This window comes from Hippopotamus amphibius, chromosome 7 (genome assembly GCF_030028045.1).
Source record: "Hippopotamus amphibius kiboko isolate mHipAmp2 chromosome 7, mHipAmp2.hap2, whole genome shotgun sequence".
NCBI lineage: Eukaryota > Metazoa > Chordata > Mammalia > Artiodactyla > Hippopotamidae > Hippopotamus > Hippopotamus amphibius.
Window position 1 is genome coordinate 127,824,928 of NC_080192.1, and position 19,568 is coordinate 127,844,495.

The 19,568-nt window shown below is 50.9% G+C and overlaps 2 protein-coding genes across 14 annotated transcripts; one reads left to right on the forward strand and one right to left on the reverse strand.

The window, feature by feature from the left end:
• Nucleotide 1: 1 nt before the first annotated feature.
• On the reverse strand, nt 2–4,602 carry ATRAID (all-trans retinoic acid induced differentiation factor). Of its 4 annotated transcripts, none has more exons than XM_057740631.1 (8): nt 4,175–4,602; nt 3,617–3,813; nt 3,371–3,492; nt 1,494–1,565; nt 1,187–1,258; nt 965–1,086; nt 557–654; nt 2–334 (listed from the first exon to the last, which is right to left on the reverse strand). In XM_057740631.1, exons 2-8 carry the CDS (start codon nt 3,722–3,724, stop codon nt 230–232), a joined length of 699 nt encoding a protein of 232 aa, XP_057596614.1. In that variant the 5' UTR covers nt 3,725–3,813; nt 4,175–4,602; the 3' UTR covers nt 2–229. The 4 variants fall into 4 exon arrangements, with proteins under 4 accessions (XP_057596614.1, XP_057596617.1, XP_057596615.1 ...); XM_057740634.1 differs by having other exon boundaries at nt 3,617–3,654; nt 4,175–4,599; XM_057740632.1 differs by lacking the exon at nt 3,617–3,813 and having other exon boundaries at nt 4,175–4,600.
• Nucleotides 4,594–16,146, forward strand: SLC5A6 (solute carrier family 5 member 6). Of its 10 annotated transcripts, XM_057740624.1 has the most exons (19): nt 4,810–4,946; nt 5,124–5,190; nt 7,366–7,450; nt 8,007–8,057; nt 8,269–8,813; nt 9,127–9,192; nt 9,519–9,570; nt 9,932–9,999; nt 10,378–10,532; nt 10,876–11,016; nt 11,218–11,347; nt 11,906–11,994; nt 12,415–12,527; nt 12,869–12,936; nt 13,346–13,432; nt 13,581–13,762; nt 13,980–14,083; nt 14,266–14,381; nt 14,794–16,146. In XM_057740624.1, the coding sequence occupies exons 5-19, from the start codon at nt 8,421–8,423 to the stop codon at nt 14,944–14,946; spliced, it is 1,917 nt and encodes a 638-aa protein (XP_057596607.1). In that variant the 5' UTR covers nt 4,810–4,946; nt 5,124–5,190; nt 7,366–7,450; nt 8,007–8,057; nt 8,269–8,420; the 3' UTR covers nt 14,947–16,146. The 10 variants fall into 10 exon arrangements, with proteins under 10 accessions (XP_057596604.1, XP_057596607.1, XP_057596606.1 ...); XM_057740623.1 differs by lacking the exons at nt 7,366–7,450; nt 8,007–8,057 and adding an exon at nt 6,760–6,820; XM_057740625.1 differs by lacking the exon at nt 8,007–8,057.
• The last annotated feature ends 3,422 nt before the right edge of the window (nt 16,147–19,568 follow it).

Sequence of the window (19,568 nt, forward strand, 5' to 3'; positions counted from 1 at the left end):
GGAAAAAAAAGAAAAACGGTTTATTATGGTCAACAGCAAATGGGAACTGGTAACTAGTCCACTCCCGGACCGGGTATCTACAACACCCCAGGACTGTGCAAATTTCCATCTTTCTTCCAGTGGCGGCCTCTGCCTTGGGAGGGAGCATCCGCTGACCAATGATGTCTAGACCTCCCTGGCTGGGCTAAGATGGGGATGATCTTTACGTCAGTAGGAAGACCTATGTTGCTCATGAAGCCTTGGCTTTTCGGCGTTGAGTCCCCCAAAGGAGGATGGAGATGGATAACGTGGTGGATCCCAGAATACCAAAGAACATGAGCAGTGAGAACGAGCCCTGTGAATAACAGAGCAAAAAAACTTCACACAGGGTTACACCAAGGGCTTACAACCTAACACCCCGTTCTTTCCCAGCACACCTGAACCCTCATCCAGGGCCATTCTCTTATAGTTTCCTTCTCTAGGTGATTTGCATCAGCTCCTGGTCCTATGGTTCTTTTAGAGAGGTACTTGGTCTATGCATTTCTCTTATCCCTAATTAGAAGACCTAATTCCTCACCTGGCGCATACACTTGTAGCCATGGAAGCCTTCAGCACAAACACACTGCAAGAGACCTGGACCATCAGGTGCACAAGATCCATTCTCAGGACACATTTCTGGGAGCCAGAAAAAAAAGAGAACATCACTGGATTTCATAAGGTATGCTTCCCAAATATCTGCTTCAACTTAGATTCTCTCAACTATTTCTAGGTCAGAGGTAGAGTGGAAAGAAGATTATCGATAATCAGAACACTGTCACCATCACCATCATCACAACAATTTTAAGACCTTTTCCTTCCTTGGGGGTTAAAGCTTCAGAAACCCAAACAAAAGGCACTTGAGCAACTTTACTGTCTTTCTGATCTAAACTGGAGAATACAAGGGAGGAGGGGCAGTTTCCAGAGGGGTGGAGGTGAGACAGCATACCTGGGTCCCCAGTGCTGTTGCAAAGGTTCCTTTGTGCTTCACAAGTTTGGTTGTTTATATAAAAAGTGACAGTATCCCAGGCATTAATATCTCCAGGACAGGTGACATCTTGTGGCAGTATCCTGAGCACAACAAAGGCAGTCATAATATGCAGCCCAAAGTTAATGAGTTCTCAGCACTGCCTCTCTTTGGTTCTCTCCCACACCCCACACCCTTACTCACAGAGTCTGGAGCTGGGTAAAGCCACGGAAGGTGCTGGTCAAATCACCCTGGAGGGGGTTTGCCTGCAGGTCTCTGCAAAGCACATACTGTTAGCACTGTGCTCTAGGAAAACACCTTATTTCCATTCACACATGAATGTGTGTGACTGGTAATCCACTGTGTTTCTGGACTGGTAATCCAGTTCTCATTCTGAGTTGTCCAAGTACAGGCGATATTCAAACATCTTTTAGGAGTCCATCCTCAAAGACTTCCCCATCAACCCTTTGCTATAGTCACCTTATGGGAAGGAGGATAACTAATGACTTACATGATAATAGCAGTATGTGCCTGAGAAAAGTTTGGACCAGGGTCCTTCAGAGAGCAGTTCTGGAGGTCCAGCCTGAGGAAATAAGGTAATCAGCAAAACTGTGTGTCTCTCCCCTTCATCCAGGGTAAGCTAATACAACCCCCTTTTTAGCTAATATTAATTGAACAGAGCTGTGTCAGGGCCACAAACTAGGTACTCTGGTAGATGTTTTAATCCTGCATTGTCCAATTAAGTCACTACTAGCTACATCTAGGTACTTAATTTAAATTTTAAAAATTCAGTCCCTCATTTGCACTAGCCACATTTCAAGTGTTCAGTAACCACTAACATATGGTTAGTGGCTACTGTACTGGAGAGTACAGATACGGAACATTTCCATCATGGCAGAAAGTTCCGCTGGATAGTACTGTTCTTACCAGTATACCTATGCATCTTTGCATATATTGAAAGAAATTTGTTTCTTGTCAGGATTAGTGAATCTCACATTGTAATATTATGATTCTCAGATCCACAAAAGGCCTTCATATGAGAAAAAACATTCAAGTCACATAAATGAAAGTTTTTTCCAAGTGCATTTTCTACCACAGATTGGATCGATGTGAACTACTGGATATTAAGGCCCATGCCACACTATTTTTTCTTCACTATCTATTGCTGTTTGTTCCTTAATTCTACAAATATTTACTGAGTGCCTACTAAAATTGGGAGAATTAAAAATAGCATTCAGTACCTTAGCTTGGAAGTGGCTTACAATGTAGTAGGGGAACAAGACCATCACCAAAAATAAAAACAATATAAACATTAAATTACAATATGAACAGTATATAAAATTAATTTGAGTGGTACAGATACTAATGATTAAAGGAAGTAAAAAAATAAAAAGATATTACTCTGGTTTTTAGTAGTAGGGAGCATTCACAAAAGATGCTGGAATTAAAAGACAGATGTGCCATAATTTGGTGGAGGAAGGCAATTTTAGGTAAAGAGAGAGGCTTGAACAAAGAAACAAAGGTGGAATGCTTTGGGAGGCAGGATTGTCTGGCTGAAGCCAGACCCTCAGGGAAAGTCTGAGTGGACAAATAATTGAAAGTAATATTGGAAAGGTGGGTTGGGCCAGTGTGTGGTAGTTTCTGGTTTGAACTCTATCCTAGGGAAAGAGACAATTATAAGTCTAATTTTAAAGCCAGAGAGTAATAATGAAAAGAAAAAAATTGTTTATCAGAAAGTTTAACATAAAGAAGTATTTAGGTAGATTAGGGAAAGAGAAGAATGGAAGCAAGACATGACATTTTGAGTCTAAAGTGTGGGTGCTCTGAAAGAGGAAATGTTTAATAGGAAACTAGAGGTACCCACACATATCTGGAGCTTGGAGAGAGATCAAGAAAGTAAAAGAGATCTAGTTTGGGAAGATGCCTGCATAATGGCTGAAGCTGTAAGAATAGATGGATTCTCAAGAGTATAAAAGGAAAACAATGCAGAGACTAATCTACATAAGGGGACAAGAAGAGAAATTTGCCTCAAAGACAAACATGAAGTAAATAGAAGGAGAGGAAAACCGTATTTCATAGTGTCCTGGAGGCCAAAGGAGTCATTTCATGGAGACACACAGTAAATAAGCCAAAGAGTTGATAATAAACAAAAGAAACAAGCTTTAAAAAATGCTAAAAATTATGACTTTTATGCATTTTCAACCACGAAGGACCACAGGGTTGTTTACTTTGCCAAAAATGCTCTAACAGATTTAAGTCTGAGACTCAAGGTTTAGACGCCTCCCAAACAGGCACAAATATTTATCCCAAAAGCCAATCAGGCACGCCTTGGTGAGTTTGGTTTGGGAACTCTTTTCCAATTTCCAGGGATGTCTTCTCCTTCCTCACCCCACGATGATGCCCTTCCGATTCAGGCAGCAGCGGGCATGCAGCATTAGCTCTGGTGTCCCCTTACAATAAAGAGCCACTTCTGACAAATTCTGCACACTCCCTGGACACTGGCTGCATATCTGCAGAAGAGAGAAAACTATTAGGACTCCAGAAAGAAAAGCCAAGAGAAAAAACGAGGATCAAAAGTTAACTGCCGGTACACTCTCCAGAATTCCTCCAACACAGGGCACGGAAGTGTCCTACCTTAATGTCAGATGTACTAGAAGACGCGCTTCTTCCCCCTGGAACCAGGCGCCAAAACAGCGCACCTGAGAATTTCTGTACCAGATCTTGTTCAGGGAAGGACCTCATCTTTGAGAATTACTACTTGAACATATTTATTATGCCCTCTGCAGTGACTTCTCAATCTGTCAGCCCCGATTTGGCCGGGTGTAAAAGGACTGCAGGTACACAAAGAACTCATCAAGCATTACAGAAAGTACAGTCCTGCCAACGCACAATATACCGCATTCGTACGCTGTAAGCTTGCAGAATGGCCAGAGTACTCGTTTGTAGAAAGAACAACTTAAACTTGTTCAAAGGTTAGGGAGCAAAGAAGTCAAATTTTAAAGGCCTCTGGACGTCGGCAGAACGAAGGCGCTGGGAGACAGCGGAGTGAGTACTGGGAAGTGGGAGTTGGCTGGGCTACGGCTAGGGAGGCCTCAGGGACGAAATCAGGGCTGCGGGCAGGCAAGGAACGGGGGAGTGCCGAGGGCCGGCGAGCAACTCTGTTTCAACCCAGCCCTTAATTTGCTTCAGTACCTCGGGTAGCGCCAAAGCCCTTTCCACGCTCAGAACGAGGAGCAGGGCTGCAGCCCCGGGTACCAAGCTCAAAGGACTCGAGAGCCCGCGAGCGGCCATTTTCCGCTCCCTCCGTCCTCCTCTGCCGATCGCGAGACTTGCGCGTGTGGCCCCGCCTCCCACGCGTCACGCCCTCGCCCGGGGCGTGGCCTAGTCAGCCGGGCTGGTACGCTCGGCCGCTGGGTCCGGGGAGGGCTGGGGGTCGCTGCTAGTCGCGGAGGTCAGCGCTCTTCTCTCTGCGCCCCAGTCCTCATGCGGGGGGACTGACCACCCCCTTTTCCTTTCCCCTTTAAGCGAAGGCCTCCGCGCCAGCGCTCTGCCAACGCCGCGTTCCCGGCGTCCAGACGCCGGGAACGCGTCTTCTCAGCGGCCCGGGGTTAATCCCTTTGCCCTCAGTAAACATGGCGGCGGGGGCGGGCAGGGGGCGGGACCCCGCTGTCACCCGACCTAGCGCGGCGGGGCCGGCTCTCCGACGGCGGCCGGACCCACGTGTGGAGCCCCGGCAGGTGGGCCGGGAGGGGGCGGGCCGTGAGGGGGTGGGCCGGCTCAGGAGAGTGGCGTCGGGGTGGGGAGGGGCGAGGAGGGGCGGGGCGGAGCGGAGAGATGAGGGGCGGGATGGGCCGGCCCCTAGCCTGGCGGCCCGGGAAGATCTGAGGTGCCCGCGGCGAGGCGATAGTGTCGTGCCACCTCGCACGCGAGGTGGAGGGAAGGAGAGAAACCAGGAAATAAAGAGGTTAAGGGTGATGGAGGAGCGAAGGGCGAAGGGCGTCGGGGGGAGAAGAGCCTGGGGACGCTCGGTGCACCCTGTCCCCTTCAGCTCAGTCCTGAAACCACGCGGCGTCCCATGTGCTGGCGAGGAGGTAGGCGCGGGATAGATGCTTCCGTAACTCCGTTTCCTTTGCCTTCCCAGGAAAAGGGAGCGATGCAGATCTCGAGAAGAACCACGGGACCTTCTTAGGCTTGGCTGGGCCGCGGAGGTAAGGGAAAGACAAGCGCTGTCCCGCGGTGGCCCGGCGCCCTGACTGAAGGGCGCCGAGCGAGCCCCGTGCCGGGAGGGACTGAGTGTTGGCCTTGATTGGGGCCAGCAGAAGCTCATCAGAGCTAACCAGAGCTCGTCTTCAGTAGCCTGGCTTCCCTTTCACCTTCCCCCACGTGTCTGGAATCTCCTGAAAGGATTTCTTTTTGGAGGGCTGGTGCCTTTTCTAAGGTGTTAATAGTTACTAGCATTTTATGAGGGCCCCTAAAGACTTTCAGACCTTGAGTGATTCTAGGGACAGAGACAGATTTTGAAGGCATCTTTTGGGGAAGGTTTGTCCTGCAGTGGCTCCTTTGCCTTTTGTAGGCGTCTTTTGTAGGTTGTGACCAAAGTGAGAGTGGGGTTAGGGTGGTGAAGAATGACTCTCTTTCTTGTCTGTGTGTATCTTGGGGTTTTTAAAAGAATCCCATAGCCCACTGTTTGTGTCCTGTGTGTGAGAGTTTTAGTGAAACAAGTTATCTCTTACTTTTGGCTCCCCTCAGAGAGATGCTAGTCCATGGGGTTTAGATCAGTGTACAGGGTTTTTTGTTTGTTTGGTTTGGTTTTTGGCAAGTGGGATCTTAATTCCTCAACCAGGGATCCAACCCAAGTCCTCCTGCCGTGGAAGCATGGAGTCTTAACCACTGGACAGCCAGGAAAGTCCCCAGTGTAGAGTTTTTAGAAGGCCACTATCTCGTTCTTAGAATCATGTCTGATGAAGGCTTTGTTACTGGATCAGGTTTTTCCCGTCTTGCGTGACTCTCTTTCTTCAGCCTTCGAGGAAAGTTCTCTGCATCTCATGCAAATAGAATCCTCAGGAAGCCCTGCCAGTTTACTGCAGCATTAGAGGGTCTGCATTTCTGTATATCTATTTTCCAGTCTCTACTTGGACCGTTTTTCCTCTCTCCAGCCACCTGTCTAGCTGTATTGTTAACGCTTTACCTCTACACAGTGTTATTTGCACACAGCAGACATCTCTCCTCTTACTCTCTGGTAGTTCCCATCACCTCTATCACAGTAATGAAAACTTGCCAAAGAGGAGTGAGAAAACTCAACATGGTGTGATGCAAGAAGGCCCAATGCATCTTAGGTTAAACCTAAGTGACCTGTTGGAAACATTGTTCTAGAGACTAACAGTTCTGACTCAGTAGAACATGTGATTCAAGAGTTGCCAACTGTGATTTCCTCTCTTAATTGACTCCAGGAGGTTCAGAGTTCAGGTTTGATCTGCATGAGGCCCTATCTTGCCAGCCAGGCAACATCAGTCCAAGAACACAATGTAGGAGAGCTGCAAGGCAGCTAGGTTGATCTTTCTCCTAGTGGGTAAGAACAGAAGACATAGTTTATATTAATCAGTCTCTAGATTAGTTGAAATCTCAACTTTGTTCCAGAAATGACTGACAACAATTAACACTCTGCTCTAGCCCTGGTTCTGGGAGTACTGGGGGAGGGGCTCCTGGTGAATTACCTCTCATACCTACTGACAGCACTGTTTTTTCTCCTTGTTTTATATCATGCTGTGCAACCCGAGGGAACTAGAGAGTATTCATATAAAGTTTGTAACCTGAGACATGGTGTTTTGAACGGGATAGGTATGGTTACTTATTACTTATTATTGTTGATGCTTATAAAGTACATACTACACTGCTGGGTTATATAACAGGTGTTCAAAAAATGTTAACTGACATCATGTCAGGCTAAATTCATGGGCCTCAGCGTGTTTGTCGGTAAGTTGAGGGGGTTGTAATAGTGAGTGATCCCTGAAGATTCCTTTAAGTTTTGGCATACAGCAATCTGGTCCTTGTTCTGAGGATAATGGTGTCTTCTTTGAGGATTAGTATTTCTTCTTATGCAGGAGTTAGAAAAGCAACTTTCCCATCTCTCAGCAACTCTTTTCCAACCCCCCTGCCCCAAGCACTCAGTGCCAAGTGGGACTTGCAGTGAAAGCCTAATCCATCTAAGAATGCTGTTGAATGTGAGCTCCCTGCTCCCCATTCTGGAGCCTCTAGGGCTCAGCTGGAGTTTGGGGGCTGCAGGGTGATAGGGCCATTTGGACCACAGTGATTGGTTCCCTGAAGGGGCCAGAACAAATAGCTGCTGGGCTTCGCTCCACCCCCAGTTCCTCATCTCCCCTCAGCCACTTATAGACCAGGCCTCTGCCCGGCTCCGGACACACAGCTTCTCCAGGCAGCTTTGCTTCAGAACAGGGATTGCTTCTTGAGGTAGGTGTCTGCTCCCGTGGGATAGGACCACTTTCCCTGACTGTTTGTTGCCCCCAGCTCCTTGGCTGGTTTGCTTGTCTCCAGAGTGCACCTGGGATTGTAGCTCTGAACCCCTGGCTCCAGCACATTGCCCCCTCACTTTTGAATCCCACCACTCTTCCTGGATCTGCTATTGACTGTGGTGTTACAGGTAGAGGGGCTGAGGTGGGTGGCAGGGCTTATTTAGCGGTGTTGGGGAGAGTAGAGTGGTTGGCCTGGGGATGCCTGAAATGGAGTTTGGGGCTGCCGTGGAGGTGGTCTCCCTGGTGATCCGTGCTGAGAAGGGGTGCTGTTAGGAAGGTGACACTGGGGATCATGGGAGGTGGGGGCTGAGGCTGGGAGAATAGAGGAGGCCATGCTGTCATTAGTCTCTGTTTCTTCTTCCCTGCTGGGTTGTGGCGCCAGGCTGGGCTCTGCTGGCTTAGTTCATTGTAGTGACTGGGTCTGTGCCTGTAAGTGGGGGCAGGGAATTCTGAGAAGAAACGTGGGCTAGAGTTGATTTTTCTTTCACCCCTAGGGTGGAGACCTAAGAAGGTTCTTAAGTTTCACAGCCCTGTACACCCAAAAGGTCTTTGGCAAGTAGATGTCTCCTGGCTGTCTCAATCTGCTGCTTCCTCCCTGCCCTCTCTGCCCTACCAAACCCATATCGGTACCTCCAGACCTTCAAGGGCTGCCACGGAGCTGGCTAGTCCAAATCTGAAGGGTGTGGGATGCACAGGCCCAGGGGTGGGTGGCCATGAAGGCAGGATAGGCCTGACTAAGTGCCGATTTCTTTGCAGCTCACCTGGACAGTGTCACTTGGTGGTGGAGGAGGACTGTGAGACGGTGGCTGGGAGTCCGGTTGTAGCCACTTGCCTGCCACTGCCCAGCCGAGTGGCAGCCCAGACCCCCGGAGCAGCAGGTGGCTGCAGGTCACAGACACAGAGAGGATATGAGTGTGGCGGTGAGCACCTCCACCCCCCTTCCCCCAGCCTCAGACACCAACGTGGTCGTATCCGCCTTCTCCCTGGTGGACTATGTGGTCTTTGTCCTGCTGCTGGTTCTCTCCCTTGCCATTGGGCTCTACCATGCCTATCGTGGCTGGGGCCGACGTACCATCGGCCAGCTGCTGTTGGCAGACCGCAAAATGGGCTGCCTTCCTGTGGCGCTGTCTTTGCTGGCCACCTTCCAGTCAGCCGTGGCCATCCTGGGCGTGCCGTCCGAGATCTACCGATTTGGGACCCAGTACTGGTTCCTGGGCTGCTCCTATCTCCTGGGGCTGCTGATCCCAGCACATGTCTTCATCCCAATCTTCTACCGCCTGCATCTCACTAGTGCCTATGAGGTAGGTAGGGAGGAGCACGTAGGACCCCTGGGATCAGGGTGGGGAGGAGGAACAGGACACAGAGGGGTCTGGGCCCATGAATCTCCTCTGCCTAATGAGAGTGACAGGGAATACATCAGGTGTTTAGAAGTTCTCTCTGGTTGAAGATGGGAGTTGCAGGGGAAGGAGGGTACTGTGCTGAGTGGGGCCCAGAGTGGATGTGAGTTGGATATTTTCTCTGTTCCTGGCCTCTTGAGGGAAGTTGTGTGTGAGTTGTTGGGGGTGGAGTGGGGAGGAATACCTTTTTTTTTTTTAAATATCTATTCCTACCTAGTACCTGGAGCTCCGGTTCAATAAAGCTGTACGGGTTTGTGGGACCGTGACCTTCATCTTTCAGATGGTAAGTGGAATGAGGATAGAAATTGAGCTTGATGCATGGTAGGAGAACCTGGACTTAGGCTTGCTGAGGCACCTGGAGCCTTCCCTACTCTCAGACTGCAACACTGAAATTCCTGCAGCCCCCAGAGGCATCCTGCTTCCCATTCCTTCTAGTACCGGCACAGATGCTATGGTGGCAGCAAGCCAAACTTTGGAAGAAGGGAGAGGGAGGTGCGCCTAGGTGAAAGGAGGCCGTTGGGATGTTGGCGCTGAGGTCCATCTTTCCTCTTCTCTCTGCCCACCCTCATCTCTTCTTCCCCCTCACATTCTCTTTTCCACACCCGACAGGTGATCTACATGGGGGTTGTCCTCTATGCACCATCATTGGCCCTCAATGCAGGTGAGGAGTCACAGCCCCTGGCTCCCAGCCACTGCAGGCTGAGAAAAACCTTTGGGAGGGGCAGGTAGAGAAAAGTGTGCAGAAAAGAATCCAACTGTGACCAGGGAGTTATTTCACTGCCTGGGCCCTTGGCTGGTCTCTACTACAGGTGGAAAGCTAATCAAACATTACCATGCCCCATCTGAATTGGTTAATCAACACCTTTTGGTGGAGCTTTGCAAACATTTTTTTTTTCCATTGTGGTAAATGATTGCTTTCATCCTTAATGATCAAGTGCTTCGTATCTAACCAAGGCTTCTCTGGCTTCTTGGCTGGGAAACGCTCCTCTGGAGACAGGAATGTGACTTTTATCTGTTTACAGTGACCGGCTTTGATCTCTGGCTGTCAGTGCTGACCCTAGGCATTGTCTGTACTGTCTACACTGCTCTGGTAAGCGTGGTTAATCTCAGGGGAGGGAGGAGAGGAGATGAAATCAGGAGGGAGATGGGAGGAACAGGGAAAGATGGGATGAGATAAGTAGGTGGGTGGTATGCGAGATAAGAATATAGATGAAGAGATGACATGACATTCTAGGGTGCTGTGAAATGAGATGTAGGAAATGAGATGGGATTATGGTGGGGGATGGGATATGAAGGTAGGAGCTGGGATATGAAGGTGGGGGCTGGGATATGAAGGTAGGGGGTGGGGGGGCAGGAAATGATGTCAGCAGGATATCGGCAGCTATACATGCTGGCAGCTGTCTTGTGCCCTCGCTGGTGGTATGGTTTCATAGACATCTGTGGCAGGTGTGCTGTCTTTTCCCTGCAGGGTGGACTGAAGGCAGTCATCTGGACAGATGTGTTCCAGACACTGGTCATGTTCCTAGGGCAGCTGGCAGTTATCATTGTAGGGTCGGCCAAGGTGGGCGGCTTCGGGCACGTGTGGGATGTGGCTTCCCAGCATGGCCTTATCTCTGGAATCGAGTAAGTACACCCCTTCCTCGTCTAGAGAGGTCCACAGTGCCTATAGTAAGCAGCGGGCAAGCTGTGGAAGTTGAAATGTGGCCTTGAGGCCAGTGGGAGGCTGGCACTGCAGAGATGGAGGGTGAGCACAGTGTTCTGGCCAGTGGTTGAGTGTCAGGATGTTTTTAGTCCCTTGGATGAGGCTGTGGTTGGAGGAATGGAACCACCCCCTCCCCACCCAACCTGCTGCCCTGTCTTGAATCCACCTTGGCCCTGGCAGCTGTGTCTGCCCTGTCCCCTGTTGTAGGAGGGCAAGGAGAGCTGAGTGTCTGGGGCAGCAGTGACATGTCGGTGTCTGTGGCAGGCTGGATCCGGACCCTTTTGTGCGGCACACTTTCTGGACGTTGGCCTTCGGGGGTGTCTTCATGATGCTCTCCTTGTATGGAGTGAACCAGGCTCAGGTGCAGCGCTACCTCAGTTCCCGCACGGAGAAGGCTGCAGTGCTGTGAGTGCAGGGCCAGGAAAACCAGGGAGCGCAGGCTGGGGGAAGAGAGTGGGCCCCCGTTCCACTCTCTTCCCCAAGCTGGGGAGGGACGGGATGCCAGAGTGCACACACACCCACTGGCAGGACGCGGACCTGCTTTCTGGGGCTCGGGGACGTGCCTGCTGACGCTGTTTCCCCACTCAGCACTGGCCTCTCTTGCAGCTCCTGCTACGCCGTCTTCCCTTGCCAGCAGGTGGTCCTCTGCATGGGCTGCCTCATTGGTCTGGTCATGTTCGCCTACTACCAGGAGTACCCCATGAGCACCCAGCAGACTCAGGCCGCCCCTGACCAGGTGAGGCGGCCTCCCCACCCCGCTCCTGGACCCCCAAGGGGAGTGTCTGGGTGGCTGCAGAAAGGACTCGCACCCTGGGTGGGAAATAGATGTAAGGTCCTTCCTGCTGCGGGAATCTGCCGTCCAGCATGTGAGCGTCCCAGCCCCGTGCTAACCACAGTGCCCACTCTGCGGGGGCGGAGACCTGCCTTGAGTGACTCTGCTCTGCACCGCCTGCTCTGCGGGGGGCCGTCACACGCCTGGTCTCATCTAACCCGCCCGACAGCCTTGTTTTGCAGAGGAGAAAAGGTTGAGCAACGGGGTGGCTGGCATGCTCAAGTCACGCCCCTCGCCGGGGCAGAGCAGGGGTGCGGGCTGTGTCCTTCTCTCTCCACGTACTGTGGGGTCGCCTGCAGTGCCTGTCCTCCTTCCTAACGTACCCAGTCTCCACAGACTGGCTGGCACGTGCAGGGAAAGGGTGGCATGCCCTGGAGAAGGGCCGTGTGCCCTGGAGAAGGGCGGCTCACCCCAAGGAAGGGCTTCTCTGAGGAGAGTGGTGCGCTTCTGCTCTGCCTGCAGTTCGTCCTGTACTTTGTGATGGATCTCCTGAGAGGCCTGCCAGGCCTGCCTGGGCTCTTCGTGGCCTGCCTCTTCAGTGGCTCCCTCAGGTACGCTCTTTGGCCTTTTCTCTCAGGCTCGACACAGCGGACCCCCACTGGGTACAAGGTGACGGGTGGAGCAGGGGCCCCTCTGAGTCTCTCATTGTGCTTGTTCATGTGTGAATGACAAGGGAAGCTCATCTGTGTGGGAGCAGGGCCTGTCCTCTCCTGAGAGATGCCCCTTTTGGTGACGGATTCCTTTTCCTTTATGATACCAGGAATTGACCTCCTTGAACCAAACCTGTACCCCACTCAGAAGAGGCCAGGTGTTCCTGCCTCCCAGGCCTCTTCCTCGGCTGCCACCTGTCAGGATGGTGTTTGGGCTGCACACGTCCTCTCCTGCCTTCAGGGCACTAGTCCCTCAGTGGGGTCTTTTGTTAGGTTTGCTTTTCTCAGCTTCCAGACTTGTCTTTCTCTTCCTCCTTTCAGCACCATATCCTCTGCTTTTAATTCACTGGCAACTGTTACGATGGAAGACTTGATTCGACCCTGGTTCCCTCATTTCTCTGAAGTCCGGGCCACCATGCTTTCCAGAATCATCGGTGGGATTATGCCTTCTCATCTCTTCAGCCATGTTCTTTCTAAGACACACGCTAAGCACTGTTGTCCATGTGCTTTGAAGCACCAGCTTTAGCCTGGGCTCAGCCCTTGCCCAGTGAAGCACCAGCCTTGTTTACATGTTGGGAAATTTCCTGGGGAGGTCTCTGAGTCACGTAAGAGTGAGGACAGGGTGGGAGGGACCTGGAGCTAGGGCCTGAGGTAATGTGCCCTGTTTCCAGGGACGCAGAGGTAGTAGTTTGGCTGGGGAAGGAGCTTTGCTCTACTTTTCCCCCTTTTATTGTGTTAACTCACGTCTACTTCTTTCCTCCTCCTTTCTCCCCAGCCTTTGGCTATGGGCTGCTTTGTCTGGGCATGGCCTATATTTCCTCCCAGATGGGACCTGTGCTGCAGGTAATGACTATGGAGAGAAGAAGGCAATTTTTAAGGGAGAAAAGGAGCTGATTGTAACCAGAAATGGAAGAAGACAGTTCTTGTGAAAGGAATGTCATAGGGGGCAGGTGTCAGAAATTCCCCTTGCATGGGCTACCTTTAGCTGTGAACAGACTCTCAAGAAGCCAAAAGCCCCAGGGTCATTGTTGGTTCAGAGACATCTAAGAATCAGCCTCAGGAGAACCCCAAGCACATTCCCTTACTCACTTCTGCTCCCTGGAATCCCGCGTCCTGATGGTGGTGAGACGGACAGACAGATCTGACAAGTGGGGCTCTGAGGCAGTGGTGGTGGCTTGTGCCACGTTGGTGAGGCCAGGGGTCTCTGAGCTTGCATATTCTTTTCTCTTTTTCTCAACCGCGTCCTCTGCAGGCGGCAATCAGCATCTTTGGTATGGTTGGGGGGCCGCTGCTCGGACTCTTCTGCCTTGGGATGTTCTTTCCTTGTGCCAATCCTCCTGTGAGTGACCCATCGGGCTCCAGGGTCATGTGTGGGGGTGCGCCTGGGAAATGGCTTGGCAGGGCTCTCACCGTGAGTGCTGGGAATTGGCGCGAAGGGTTGGTGGGGCTGGCATTGTGACAGGAGAGTGTGCCGTGTCTCTGGGCAGGGTGCCATCGTGGGCCTGTTGGCTGGGCTGGTCATGGCCTTCTGGATCGGCATTGGGAGCATAGTGACCAGCATGGGCTCCGGCAGAGCGCCCTCTCCCTCTAATGGGTCCAGCTTTTCCCTGCCCGGCAATCTGACTGCCATGTCCATGGCTACACTGATGCCCTCGACTACCCTCTCCAAGTGAGTCAGAGCTCACTTTCTTCTTGGGGAGAACAGCTCATTTTTGAGGGGTTTTCTAGGGGCCTTGCTAAGGGATGGGCCACCAGAGGCTGGGGGGCGGGGAAATGTTGGGTGTTGGGTCCCAGGACTCTAGGACCATGTAGGTGGGTGGAGCCTGATGCCTGAGGAATGCCCTGCTGATGAACTGCTAATTGTCCTCACCCTTTGCTCTCCCCAGGCCCACAGGGCTACAGCGGCTCTATTCCCTGTCGTATTTATGGTACAGCGCTCACAACTCCACCACAGTCATTGTGGTGGGCCTGGCTGTCAGCCTGCTCAGTGGTGAGGGGGCGTGATGGGGGCACAGGGAGTCCTGGGCTCCTGGGTGTCTGGAACAGTCAGGCTTCTTGGTGGAGCTCAGCTCGAGGAGGTGGGTGGGGGCTGGGGATCGGAGCACTGAGAATGGATGGCTGGGGGTGTGCCCTGGCTACACAGTAGGAGCCTCAGGAGCTCTCTGTCTTCAGGGGGAATGCGGGGCCGGAGCCTGAACCCTCGGACCATTTACCCAGTGTTGCCGAAACTCATTGCCCTCCTGCCTGTGTCCTGTCAGAAGCGACTTCACTGCAAAACCCACAGCCAGGTAGCCCCTCTGCCGTCAGGTCCCCCTCCCTTCCCTGTCTCACGCCTGCTGGGCCTCCCCATTCCCGGCCCTCCCTTTTCTTTCTCCTCTCAGCCCCCCTTTCTCGGATGATTTGCCTGAGCTGGGCGGTCCCACAGCAGCTGCCCGGCTCCTTCCCACAGGGGAGCGGGGCTTGATGGGCAGAAGGGTCTCGGCCCTGAGAGGCCACAGCTGCTGGCCTTTCGTCTCCCTCCTCCCACCGCGTGCTCCCCCCGGGCCTGCTCCTCCCTTTCTCCCCCACTGCTCCTCACTGGTCTCCTTTCTAGCCGGGATCAAAGCAGGGTCACCTTTCCTGCAAGAGAAAAGGGAGGTTCCTTCACCTCCCCTTTGTCTCACGTTCACCCCACCCGCTCCCTTTGCTCTGTGTCCCCAGGACCTCTCCGTGGACACTGCTGTGTTTCCGGAGAAGATGAGCAATGGGATGCTGAGGGGCAGCAATGACAAGGAGGCCTTGGCCATGCCTGAGGCAGGCCCAGCCCACCAGGGCATCAGCCCCACCTTCATCCTCCAGGAGACCTCACTGTGATCTGGACTTGAGACCCAGCCCAGAGGCCACCCTGTGGTACAGGGATGATCTGCAGGGGCGATCAAGGACTGGATGACCTTGCCCATACCAAAGGACCTTGCTCTTGGGAGTTTGTGCTGCAGTAGAAGCTGTCATGTCACAGGAGGTGTGAGAGTAGGACAGGGTTCTTCCTGTTCCTTGCCATTCTGTTCTCTAGAGAACCAGGCTTGCAGGGGGCAGGATTTTGCCAGAAATGGGGATAGAGGTAAATCCTCTGGCAAAAGGATAATGGCTTCTGATTCCATGTCGTCAAGCTCCTTTGAAGTGAGTGGGGATAGCAGTGCTGGGCCCACTTTGGCAAGACTGACCATCTCCCTGTAAAACTCAGAGCTGCCTTGGCCAGCTATCGCTTCCCTTGCAGTCCCATTGGAGCACACATTCTGTCAGCCACAAAGGGCCCCTGGAACACTACTTTCAGGTTGTCTGTGATACCCAGGCCCCTCTCATTCTTATCTGTCTACCTCCGTTCTTGAGAGGGAGGTTTTGGTGTCCCCAAGAGACCTCTCGGAACACACAGGTACATTCATCTCCTTCGCGTAGAGTAGGGAAGCTTTCCACCTCGCTGCCCCACCCTCCACCCCTGTAATGGGCACCTGGGGACGGAGCAGATGTTAATCTAAGAAACCAGGGCATGACCAGGTCCACTGTGGAATGTGCCATCTGTCTGAACTCCTGAGCCACGCACCCTAGTGTCATTTGGTCATTCATGCTCCCGTTTCCTTTTGGAGTTTCTTTCCCACATATCTTTGTTCCTAGAGAATAAAAACTACTGTTGGGCTAGAATCTGGGCTCCTGTACTGTCTGCACCTGCTCTCATCCATGCTAGTCCTATCCCTGGCGAAGATAAAGAGCCCCTTCTCCCATGCACAGGTCTTCCTCTGCTGAGGAGAGAGGGGCACAGGGGACCAGTGATAGCTTGGTGAGGTTTCTGGTCTCTGTGGCTGGTGTATCTGCAGCAGGGGAACGTTGTGCTTATGGGGTGGAAGACGCACACTTTTCCTCTGCTGCTTCTCTTCCCCTGTGGCTCATTCTATTCCCTGTCCTGCCCACCTTGTCCTCGACCAGAACAATCTGCTGCTCTGAGATTTTTCACTTTGGGGGCAGGAAGAAGAATGCTGCTATTTGGCTTTTAAAAATAGAACACTCGAGGTAGACTTTTACAGTCTCGTGAAGAACAGTTTGCGCGCGCCCACCCACACCTGGTCTCTAGCTCTGACTGACCGCCTCCCAGAAGCAGCCCTGCGCAAGCCCTCCAGGCCCCTCAGCAGAGACAGCATCATCTGTGCCCAAGCACATCTGTAGGTGCTCCCAGAAAGTGCCAGGTTGACTGCCCTGGGGTCTGCCCCCCTTGTGACAGCCCCTGTGGGCCACTGCTCAGCCCACGTCCCCACCCCACAAAGCTGCCAGAGTTCTAGACGTAGCCAGGCTCCCATTTATTCATTCTTCAGCCTATTTATCCGTCACCCACTTCATTCAAGGGCCGCCATCTTACAGCTAAGAAATGACTCTGCCGCCCACGGACCCTGCACCAAGTGCCACCATTGGCATTTCAGAGTTTCCCCTTTTTGTCTCAAGTTCTTGCATTTTAGCTATATTTACATAGGAAAGGAGGGGACCCTACAGGATTCAGAACTTTCAAGAATTATATTTAAAGGAATGGTAAAAAGATTCATTCTCCATATAAGTAATTCAAACTCCATAACAGAACAAAGATGTTCCTTCATCTCTAATGCAGTAACATTTGTCTTCATATATGCAGCATTTTAAAAGAACCATTTAATGATTGAGGGTGGATTCTAATGGACAGACCCAGGTTCAAATACTGGTTCATCCACCTAACCTCCTTAAGCTTCAGTTACTTCATCTATTAAGTGTGAATTTCACAAAGATTCAAAATTATATTGTGTGTAAAGGACTGATGCATTCCTTAAATGCCAGTTATTGTGGTAATTATTGTAGTGTTCAAAGCACTTTTCATGTACTACCTGATTTTATACTTTGGGAGAGAAGTACATTCTATATCATCTACATTTTTAATGTATAAGGTAACTGGATTGCTTGGCTAGTGAATGGCTGAAGCAGGGCTAGAACCCGGGTCTTTGGCCCCCAGTAGCCCACCAAAGTCATGTCTCTTGCCCTGGAAGCAGCGTCCTTTTTGATAGAGTGCTCACACAGGTGACAGGGTCTGTCCTGAGACAGCAGTCCAGAGAACAACGATGTACTAATTGGGGTGCTACTGCACCATCATTCTAGAACTTTTCTAGGTCAGTACCTTCAAACCTTTCTTGAGACCCACAGTAAGATATTTCACAGCACGACCCAGTATATTCATACATTGCGTTGTGTTACTAAAACATTTCATGAAGAAATGTCTCTGGGTGTAGTTAATATTTTCGGAGCTTTTTCCGTTCCCACCTTGAATAATTCAGTCCGTAAGCTGTTATGTGGAGCAGAGCAAGGTAGGCATTCATGCTGGAGGCTGTCTGTTGTGGATGTCAGAGCTCAACTGGAAGGAGGGAGGCCATGCACAGGAGTGGCCCAGCTTGGATGTCAGAGCCTGAGCAGGATGAGGAGGTCATCCACATGGAGGGCAGCCTGCTGTGGGGTGTTAGAGCCCAAGCTGGATAATGAGAGTGTCTGTGGGGGTCAGGAGCCTGGTGTGGAGTTGGAGAATTAGAAAGGCGTCCTCACAGGAAAGAAGATGTGTGGGTTGTCAGCTGGAGTGAGTGAGATGGGAGCCCATAAGGGGGCATAGCTCGATGTGAGGTGTCCGCATGAGGAGGGCATGCACAAGGTAGGTGGCTCAGCATGGCTTGTCAGAGCGTGTGTGTGTGTGTGTGTGTGTGTGTGTGTGTGTGTCCCACATGGAGAATCAGAACCTCTTTAGAATGAAGAAGGCGGGACTTCCCTGGTGGTTGCAGTTAAGACTGTGCTTGCAATGCAGGGAATTTCCAATGCAGGGGATGTGGATTCAATCCCTGGTCGGGAAACTAAGATCCTACATGCCGCGCGGCCAAAAAAACAAGAAGAAGAAGGCACCTACACATGTGAGCAGCTTGCCACGTGGTAAAAAAAAAAAAAAAAAAAAAGAGAAGGCGGCATCTACACATGCGAGCAGCTCAACCTGGGCTGTTAGAGCCTGAGTGCAGTGAGGAGGGCATCTATACAGGAGGAAGATCTGTCATCAGGTGGGAGCTCATGCAGGGTGAGAGGGTCATCTGCCACGGAGGTGCCAGGGGTGGGGGTCAGCTCAAGTGGGGAGATGAAGACATTCACACAGGGGCCAGCCCAGTGCAGTCTCTGAGCCTAGGATGAGGAGGACATATATGCGAGAGAGAGTGTTGGGATTTTGACTATCTGCTGAGATTAATCAAATAAGTATATTAGGAGTCGCGTGAGCCATGTTTCTCACTATTGCAGAGGGTGTTACATTCATGGAAAGGAAGAAAGCCAGAATGAACTCTGTGGTGGTGGATTGGAGAAGGAGATATTGGCATGTGTTTATGGTTTTCAACAGATCTACGTAAATGTAGAAATAAACAGGGATGGAAGTAGCTCTGTCCGCTGAGAGGGCTTGGGGGCAGAAGTAGTGTGATAGTAATAAGAGCTTTGTGCCCAGATCTTAGATTCTAAATACCATTCTCCACTAGAAATAACAACAACAAAAAACCCAAGGCTTCTTGGAGAAATAGTTGATTCTAGGGGTGGGACCAAAGTACAAGATAGGCCTGGAACATCTTGTGCCAGAAAGCAAAGAATTTATCAAGGAAAGATAAGATCATATCAAAGGACACAGAAGCTAGCTTGAAGAGACTCCCACTAGCCCAATCTGGAACTTCTGAGCATTAAAATAATAGTAATGGGTTATAAGCTATTGAATAAAAAAAGGAAATCATGAGTTCATACTGATAAAAGTAGTAATTCAGAATTTAGATAGGATATGGTATATTTATACAACATCAAATACTTCCCTCTGCACAAAATACTTATAAGGGAAAAAGAAGAACTGTAGTGGAGAAGCCTAGCAGACAAAGTGATCATCTGTAATAGGATAAATCATTCATGCATCTCCTGCTAAGATGCAAGGGGAAGAGCACATAATCACTTCTGTGATTCTCCTGGCAGAGATGTGTACCCTGAATCTAATCATAAGAAAACATCAGACAAAATAAAATTGAGAGACATTCTATAAAATAACTGGCTTGTAATTAGTGGAGCCATAGCTGAAAATTAAACAGGATCTGAGTATGAGATGGAAGTAACATTAACTTCCTCACTTTGATGCTTCTGTTGTAGTTATGTAGGATAATGTTCTTGTTAGTAGGAAATATGCAATAAATTTAACTTCATGCATGATCTACCGATGTGTTGCAATCCACTGGAAACACTGTAGTGCTAGGCTTCCTTCCCAGCTTTCAGACAGGGAATCTGTTTCTTTCCCACTTCCCACCACCAATGGTCCCAGAATTCTGAGGCCTTTATGCATTTTCTATTTTCCTGAAGTGGCCATATCCTCTGAGAAGCCAATTCTGGCTATTGCCCTTCCTGGAGAAGCAAAAGGCCCATCAGCCTCCAGTCCCAGC